Source organism: Eurypyga helias, unplaced genomic scaffold (assembly GCF_000690775.1).
Source record: "Eurypyga helias isolate BGI_N326 unplaced genomic scaffold, ASM69077v1 scaffold15404, whole genome shotgun sequence".
Classification (NCBI taxonomy): Eukaryota; Metazoa; Chordata; class Aves; order Eurypygiformes; family Eurypygidae; genus Eurypyga; species Eurypyga helias.
The window spans coordinates 1-9,320 of NW_010245841.1; the positions used below are offsets into that span (position 1 = coordinate 1).

The 9,320-nt window shown below is 42.3% G+C and overlaps 1 protein-coding gene across 1 annotated transcript in view; it reads left to right on the forward strand.

Annotated features, from left to right (window-relative positions):
- Positions 1-1,293: 1,293 nt before the first annotated feature.
- The window catches only part of LOC104508554 (transcription factor SOX-5), a gene marked incomplete at both ends in the record, with an annotated part of 132,789 nt that continues 124,762 nt past the window's right edge, over positions 1,294-9,320 (forward strand). The window contains one exon of the mRNA XM_010150213.1: positions 1,294-1,380. Within this exon, the coding sequence (XP_010148515.1) occupies positions 1,294-1,380 (87 nt within the window). The remainder of the gene's footprint in view (positions 1,381-9,320) is intronic.

Below are 9,320 nucleotides of genomic sequence, written 5' to 3' on the forward strand. Positions count from 1 at the left end.
AGGCTGCGCCTTCCAGAGAGGAGGCGGAATTAGCCAAACAAGATAATGAAGGTTGCGCGTAATGGTTTTTACTGTGGGGAAAATTAACCAGTTGCTAATAATTGTATGGTCTCTAGGCCAGACGGTCCCTTTGATAAGTTAACATGTACTCCCTTTATGCTCCTGGTAGGGGGTAAACAAATGCCTGAACAAATACAAATACACATAAACACGAATGTGGAGAATAGCTGTATATGTCTTAGATCCAGATAATAAGTGTGGGTATTGTTATTTAGATGGCGCATACTGGGACACTTATCTTTTAGTACACTCCATTTTCTAACTGAATGCAGCGCTAATCGTGGGATTGAAAGCCATTGTAATTGTGTACCCATCTAAATGCTGACAAGAATATACAATTACATTGTTTGGAATTGAGTTTAATGTTCTCTGAATTTTATTAGCATTTATATTTACTTATGCATTAAAATTCGACACAAAAAGAGGTCAGAACACAAGAGTTATAGACATAAATATCAGACCCATCCACACCCTCGCCGCATTCTTCCTGGAAATACTGAACGAGTAGATTTTATTTTATTTTATTTTTAAAGGAAGTGATAGAATCTGAAATGAGCAAATAATGGGTTTCCATTCTAAGCAGTGCCTTTTCTCCCTCTGGATTTTGCAGTCTTTTAAGGCTTTTTTTCATACCCAACTTTTTATTATTATTTATAATGTGCGTGTTACCGGAAAATCTTTCCACAGTATGCTTACCACCACACGATGTTTAAACACACATTATAAAGTGGATGTAATTGTAAACACTCAGAGGGATATAATTACATGTAGCAGATTTAGGAGCTAATTCTTTGCTTCTCTCTCTCTCCCTCTCGTTCTCTCTCTCTCTTTACTCTGCATTTTATCAACATAATTATTTTTTGACTGCAGTCTAACACCCAGAAACTGACAGGCATCCATTATAGGCACCAACTTGTTCACCAAATTGAAAAACAATGAACTGCAGGTTTATGTGTGCCCATTGTCACACAGAATTACCGGGGCTTTGTTCCACAAGAGGAAAAAGCTAATGGGTTTGAAACAGCAGGTGACAAAGCATATTCTTTCCCTCCCCCCCCCCCTTTTTTTTTTCTTTCTTTCCCCTCCCCTCTTATCAGTTTGTTGATGAAGTCATTACGAACTGGGGCCCAGAATGGGGTTGGCCTTATTTTTAGCAGATAGACTTTTAATGAGTTCTATTGTGGAGACAGTCATGTTGATTTGCTTACATTTTTTTTCCCCCCCTTCACTCAGAAACTCCCAGTATTGAAAAGCTACTATCAAAGGACTGGAAAGACAAGCTTCTTGCCATGGGATCAGGGAACTTTGGAGAAATAAAAGGTAACGCTGTTTCCGTGCTAAAGCAAATTGAGAATGAATGTACGGAGATCACTGGCTTTATGGAACTTTGTTTCTTTGCTCCTCTTCCTCTCCCCTTGAAACATCGTAATTTGGGGCTTAAATGAAATGTATGCTCTCCATCTGTGATTCATAGAAATAAATGGAATGGTATGTGTTGCCCTGAGAGAAAGAACTTACGTAAAGCTTTCGTTGCCTATATCGCTCTGTGGTATAAGAGGACACATCCCATTGCTGGGTTGGAAAAACAAAAGTCAATTCACACATCAAACACGGGCTTATGTGGTGTCAGAGTATAGCGGAGCTCGGCTTCTGAAATCGGAGGGTGATCAGAAGTCCTTGTAAATTTTTTGGACAGAATCTGACGATGTAGATTTTTTTTGTTTTTTAACTTTTCTGCACATTGGAGGGGGGGGGGGGAAAGCAAAGTTTGTGAAATGATACCTCTAGGTACCAAAATTAGCCAGTGCAGATTTTAAAAGACAGCGTACAACATCTGTGCACTAAAGCGTGTTCTTTTAAAGCCGTACTCCAGAAGGAAAATGACAAAATTTGACCACTCTCCAGCAGCAGTAGCTTCTGCTTTGCCAAGATATTTCCCCATTTTATAGACGTGAGGTCATTTTAGGGAACCTGTAGTTTTTTGTTTTCCTGTAATTTAGTATTTTTATAATTCTTCCTCAGTGATTGTGATGAGGAGCTGACTCAAACTACACGTGTGTCAAAAATTGTAGTTTCCAGAGCAGCCATTATCGCTCCGAAAAGAAACAGCGACTCCGATTCTTCTCCCGTTTATATCAGCATACATCTGGAGTAGCATAATCAAAGCCAACGTTGTTTTGGAAATGGGAAAGTAGAATGAGATGAAAATTAAACCCTTCTTTTTATGCTTATAAACTAGATTTCATTTCTCTCCGTTATTTTTTGTTTGTGTACGTACTGATGTTGTCCCCGATACCCAGATCCTCGGTCAGGCAGGCTCGCACACCTCATGCCTGACAGGTTTAAGGACCTTCTGCAGGAGAGGTGAGCAGCGTTCAGTAAAGAATACAACATGGCGTGCTCTGAGAGGTTAATGTGTTGCTACGTGTGGAAAGATAGTGTTATTTTAATTACACGTGCCTTCCAGCTTGTCACCGATAAGCCACCGGCATTAGTTTGCGCTCGTCCGCTGACTTACACAAGTAGGAAAGTATGCCACTTGCTTCCCCTAGCTTCTCCCCAAGAGGCTGTAATTCAAAAATATCTATTCATTACATATGTTAAACAACTTTAAACCAGCACATTCGACCCCAAATAGGCTGAGACGTTATTATTATTATTATTATTGTAATAACAGAGGGCCAAACCCCGCGTTCTTTATTCCCACTGAGCACGTTTTCTCCGTGTGCGCGAAGCAACAGGTCATCAAGAGGTAGGGCAGCCACTGGGCTTCTCTGCGAGCTCTGGTTTTTAAAAGCATATTGTTTTAAAATAACATCGTCCTCTGCCATGAACTGATGAATCTTTAAGATGTTTCAGGCCCAAAGTACACACAGGCGGCTTTCATATCCACTTCTGGGTGTGTGTTTTCAGCGGTTCGTGCATGTTGTCTGGAGCCCCTTTAACTCCTGACACGCCGGAGCCTTCCGAAGGACTCCCAGGCGCTCTCCTTCTGCCTTTGGGCTCGGCAGAGCTGCTCCGACAAGGGCTGCACACTGAGAAGGCGGTCTGTTCCCAGTCCTTATGATCTTGTTCTGTTGGAGGGCAATCTTTCTTTCTCCCTTCCTCTCTTTCCACAAGTTAACCTTGAAAGCGGCAGCAGCAGCTATATGCTAGCACGAAAGAAATTCAACAGTCCTTTCAGTCTTGCCCGGGGGGAGGATGTGGAGCAACAGCACAGCCTCAAAGAGGAGTTTTCTTTGCTTTAATTTTTTGTTTTTTAGCTTCATATTTGGAACACAAGTCGAGTTATTGTTCTGTAGCTCTGTTCAAAAGCCTCACATCTGAGGCTTTTCAGTGCAACTGTGGTTCTATGGTTGGGGGCATGGTTATTAGGTGTTTGGATCAGGTTTGGCAGTAAGCTGTGAAAACAGGCACTGGTTTATTTTTCCTACTGACTGCCGTGACAGTTGCAATTATTGTCCATTGTTCCTAGGTGGCTAGAAGGGAGGGAGGATACAATAGAGCATTACCCTCTGGGGGTAAATGAATTTGACTTACAGGTTCTTGGGGGGTCAGGCAGGCTGATTATTTAGTGCCCAGGAATGCGGTTTTCATGGCACCGCCAGCCATGAGCAGCCCACAAACAATGGCTCAGCTGTGTTGCAGCTGTATTTAGCGGGGCAGCACGAAAGGTGTGCAAGTCGAGCTGGTTTATACTCACGTATGCCGTGTACAAACACACATATATTATGCTACGAAATGCTTTTGTCCTTCTATAGGACGGTTTTCCAGTTGCGATTTTTTTAATTAACTTCTCTCAGTATTTGGCTTGGCAGCCTCTTTCCCCCCGTTTCGCTATTAGTGGTATTTGGAAACCCCGTACAAGTAGTGTCTTATTATTAATACAGCCTGGAATGTGGACAGCACTCGAAGCTGTACTGCCCAACTGTCTTTATGCGCTGAATAGTTTTTTCCGTGTAACTGTTCAAAATTTCATTGTGTTTTTCATTAGATCTGGGGGAGTTTTAGTACGTCATGTGCTAAAGTCTCAGCACTAGGCTACATATTGTTAATACCCGAGTCTGTGCTATTACTGTTGAGTTTTATTCTCTGGGTGAGATAAAAAAAAAGGGAAACGAAGCGGATGACTTTATTTTCTATTAGTGTTACTTATTTTAAGTTAGAAAGCAGTAGTATTTTATTCAAGATCGGGTGGTTGGTGACTGGCTGGGAGTGACCAGACTCCTGTGTTCTCTGTTCAGTGGTTGTCCTGTCTTGCTTTGTTACTTTTGGCATCTGCATGCCTGTGAAACGGGAGAACCATCACTGAGTGTCTGCAGAGGTCTAGCTGCAGACTTCAAGATCACAGTCAGAAGGATCTATGGATGTCCAGTTCCTAACGGAAGAGGAAATGTAGTATGTCATTCCGGGCCTTGACTGAAAGGTACTGCGAGGGAATACTCTTGAAGTGGGGCAAAATCTAGAACCTGTCATATCTGTAGAGATTTTAACTCAAATGCCTCTGTTTAGAGAAGCAGCATGGGGATAAATAAATAATACAGTTTGGCACTGGAGACTTCTTAAGAAGTTTTGTATTGAAATCCATGGAATTTTTACTCTCTCCAAAATAAGTCAGTCTATAGCAAAACCCACAAAACATGCCGTTAAATTGAAACATTTTAAAATCAAACTGTAAAACTGTATATTGAATTGGTTAAAGCCTGTTCAAACTTACTTCTATCCATCATATTCAAGAACAGGGCTTAAAAGACCTCTGGATTATTCCCGGATAATGCAGTTTATTGGATTCAGTGGAGCAGAGAGAACTTCAGGTCTCAAACCGACCATCTACAGGAGGGAGAATGATACCCCTCTCTGCTTTCGGCAGAGCCGCCCGATACCTGTGCGCTGCAGGGTGAAGGGGGCTGCTTTCCTCCAAAGTTACCGACCGCAGCAGGTGCAGCACGTAGGCTGGACCCTTGGTAGGAAAAGCTATATGGATTTATTTCCATGCTCCTCAGTGACTGTGGCCACCTCTATACTTAGAAAAATCACCGAAAACTTGTGTTTGACTGGTGCTGGGCCTCATCTGGGCAGACTTGAGGGGGCGGTGCTGGCCCCCCACATCCGGGGGATGGATGCACCATGGATGGGGGATGGAGCACGGTCTTGCTAACGCTGGTGTGGGTGAGGCAGGTTTACCCGGGATGAGAACTCTTTAACGTCCTGGGTGTACACGGAGCCTTTCTGCTAATCTTGTCCATCTCTCGCTTATCGAGGGTTGTCAAGAAATAACAATACATATTTTATATGTTCCCCACTTAGCTGGTTTTGAATAGGTGTGTGGAACAAAAGGCCCAACTGACTGTTGTTTCTAATCTGTCTGAGTTGGTTTTCTGTTGAAGTGAAGGCATTGTTAGCAGTGATTGCTCCTGAATCTCTCAAGACCAGGCAAGCCTGAACGTGGTATTTTTTTGTTGTTTGAAAATCCTTCTCTATTGTACAGGTTCATTCCTAAACAACTCAGGTGAAGGGTTTTCTGCACTCAGCGTGAAAGGGACCGTCCTAAGGGTACATTCAGCTCTTCCTTGTAGCCACTTAAATCTAGGTGACTCCCAAGACTGGCTGGAGTAACCACAGGTTTGTGAGTGTAAATGAAGGCAAGGTTGGCCTACCAATCCTGGACTTCAACCCACTATAACACAGACCTTTGTTTTGTGCTGGAAAGTGGGTTCCAAGTTACGCGGAGGATCCGTGCAGGTATTACCTCACGCTGCGTTTGATGTGTGATAGAGCTGTGTTTGCTGAAGACTCCCATCTTGCTTCTATGTTCGGGAGACGGGGGCATGAGAGAGTACGCGGTGAACGGTCTTAGGGCTGCCAATAATGGATAAAGAGAAATAATCCATTCAGCGATACTATAGCTCGTCAGAGCCCATGAATTAAAGACATATGTTATGTAGATTCAATGTATGGATTAAAATGGATAATCTGGTAGGTGACACACAGAATCTTGAGATAAGTGGGCTATGCAGATTCGGTATATGGATTGTGACGGGTAATTCCATTTAAGTCCTGCTGGACAAGTTGAAGACAAGTAAGCTTTGGGTGGTGCTCAGGTTAGGCGCAGTAATCCAGTGAGTGACACTTTGGATCACATAATCTGTAAACTGAAGGCAAGGAAGCTGGGGATTCTGCATTTAGATGGGGACAGGAGGAAGGAGGGGGGCAGGGGAGAGAGATTATTCACGGGGAATACACTGGGTTTAAACCTTTGACTAATAAAGCACAGATCCCCAGGAGATGTGCGAAAGCTGCACACTTTCTTAGGAGCTGTGTGAATTTTGCATTTGCAAATTAATGGTTGAAAAATGCGTGCAAACTTGTGTCAGATGTGGACGTTTTACATCATTTTTTGTGGATAGTATTGTATTTGGAGTGGGGAGAGAAGGAGGGTGAGAGAGTCATAAGTGAAGGAGGTAAGATATGTCTGGTTGTTGGCTTTAACTGTGATAAATTCAATATTTAATGCAACCTACTTAGTATCTCCTCTGTGTTTATTTTTTGGGGGTGTTTAATAGCAGCAAATTGCTGACAGTGAGCTTTAGTCCTTTGTTAATATTTCAAAAGTGTTGGCAGGGGGGACCTGCCCAGTAGCACACAGGGGAACTTAAGTTTTGAGAGGAAATTTGGCAGCTGCCGAAATAGTGGAGGTTGATCGCAAGGCAACGTGATACTCTCAGGCTGCAGAGAAGCAGACAGTGCCAACTGAGCCACACCAACGCAGAACTTCTTTCAGGCCAAAGGAAAGCCCGAAATGGAGATTGTGACTGGATGGAGCTGCTCCTATTTGACCCTAGAGCGGGAGGTTAGTTCAGGGTAGTATCTGTGGAAAGAGGGTTGAAGGAATCTTTTTTTTTTTTTAAAGCATCTAAAATGCAAAAAAAAAAAAAAGTGAATTTGTGGCAAAACAGCAGATTTGGGCTGTTCCGGATTTATATTTTTTTATGTAAAGGCACTTAATTTCATCAGAAAAAGGTTCTGTTTAAATGAAATACAACTTTTATTTTTAAGAAGTGAATATTAATAGGGAAAATAGAATAAAATTTGACTAATTAAAGTGGCAAATGCCAATGGCTTTATTTTGTTTGAACATATGGAGGCCAAACCCCACTGTATTTAAAAACCGTCCGGAGGGTTGGATGAGAAAATGGACCTAAACCAGTTCTTTGTGCTAAATTACCTGAAAGCTGTGCTGGTAGAGATGAATGTTGCTGAGCTACAGTTATGAGTTTGTCCAAATAAAGGAAATGTATATACACATACATTTTTTTTTTTACTGTTTTTCCTGCTGCTGCATAAAATTCCAGCAGCAAATGCTATTTTTCTACCCTAGTTCTAGCTTGTTGTCTAGACATTAAAACAATGAATAACTTCTTGAGAAATAGTCTCAATACAAATGTTGTCTATTCCTTTTGTAACCTTGACAATAAGTTACTAACCTGGTTGAATACCAAGCTTTGTTTGCAGTCCACTGTACCAAAACTTCTTCTGACAGCAAATAAAGAATACTCACTGACAACTTCTTTCCAGCGTTGCGAAACAGTAATGTGCTGGTCTGTTACAGAGCAGACGGCTAAGTTTTTGTCCCCACAGAATATTAATCCTTGAGGGTAGTAATGGCAAAAGATGGTAATTGTTCATCATTTGTTTTTATTCATCCTGCAAAGTCTTCCACTGAAACCTAAAAGATTTAAGACTCTCTCTATGCCGAAATAAAGAACTCCCTTCTAGCTTGCTGTTCTAAGAAAGATTTTTATTTGTCAAACACAGCAGATTTGTTACATAAATCTGTAGGTACAGACAAATCCGTTTGTATTCTGGGCTTTTTCTTTCCTTATTTCTTTTTCTGGTGGCTGTGGCTTGCTAAGTAAAAAGCAGCCACAAAGTTTTCTTTTATTATGCTGACTTCCTGTATCAATCAGATGAAGTCATTTAATTTAGCAAGGTGGGTAGTTGTAAGTGATGGCAGTCATTGTGTAGTAAAGTTGGCTTAAATACTTAATGAAAAATGGCCAGGTTTCAGATGTTTATGTCCTGACAGCCTCAAGATTTACTGGCCTGAAAAGTTACGTGCCAGTCCGTAATAAAACACTCTCTGAAGTATCGGTTAGGGACGCATCAAGGGGGTTTGCACACGTGCACAAGCACATACCCGCATCCACCCCCACGCACACACCAACAAGTACGTCATTTAAAGCCAATGCCCATCGCCTGGTCATAAACATTTGACATTTCTTTTCATAGAGAGAGGAAAGAAGAGTTTAGATTCGGCACTCACCTCAGCCGGTTAGATCTGTTTGTCAGGCAACACGTTTCCTGAAGGCACGTAGCATCAGCTCCACGTTGCCTCGCACAGACAACTCGGGGTGACGTCAGCAGCACGGCCGGCTCGGCAGCAAGGGGAGAATGGTCCTCCTTGAAGTTATCATCAGGTTTTAAATAGATTTGTTTTTCAGGGAAGCATGACACAGATTATTCTGCTTTTAAGTGGAAGATGACTAGGTGGCCTCTCTGTTTTCCAGATTTCCTTACGGAGCGGAGTAGCATTGGGTTTGGATTTGTAATGTGCGGAGCAAAGTTAAAACTCTGGGGTGGGGAGTGGGGAAAGAAAAAGAGTTGACCATGGGATGAGGATGAAACTCTCATGAAAAGATGCTGGAATAAAACCCTGTAGGAAAGATACATATTTTATGGACTGCTGATATTTGGTTTATTCTTTGGCTGGAATAGTGCTACTGCTTAGATATCAGGAAGAAATTCTTCACAGAGAGGGTGGTGAGGCACTGGAACAGGTTGCCCAGAGAAGCTGTGGATGCCCCATCCCTGGCTGTCTTCAAGGCCAGGCTGGATGTGGCTTGGAGCAACCTGGTCTAGTGGAAGGTGTCCCTGCCCATGGCAGGGGGGTTGGAACTAGATGATCTTTAAGGTCCCTTCCAACCCAAACCATTCTGTGATTCTATGATTCTATGCTAGTAGGAGTTTAATTCTTCTGAGGACAGCTTAGTTAATAGGCTGCTCAGTTTGAAAAACCTCCTTCTTGGCTCTTTTTCATTTTTATATTGAAGCTGTTATGACCCTAGCTTAAAAATGGCCCTGAAAAAACACATCCCAGGAAGTGCTTGGAGGTGACTCAGTTTTTAGCTGTTTCATCAGAACCAAGATGCCCAGGAACATTGTTGTGGCGTGGTTCTGTCGTGGTTCCGTAATTGGATGGC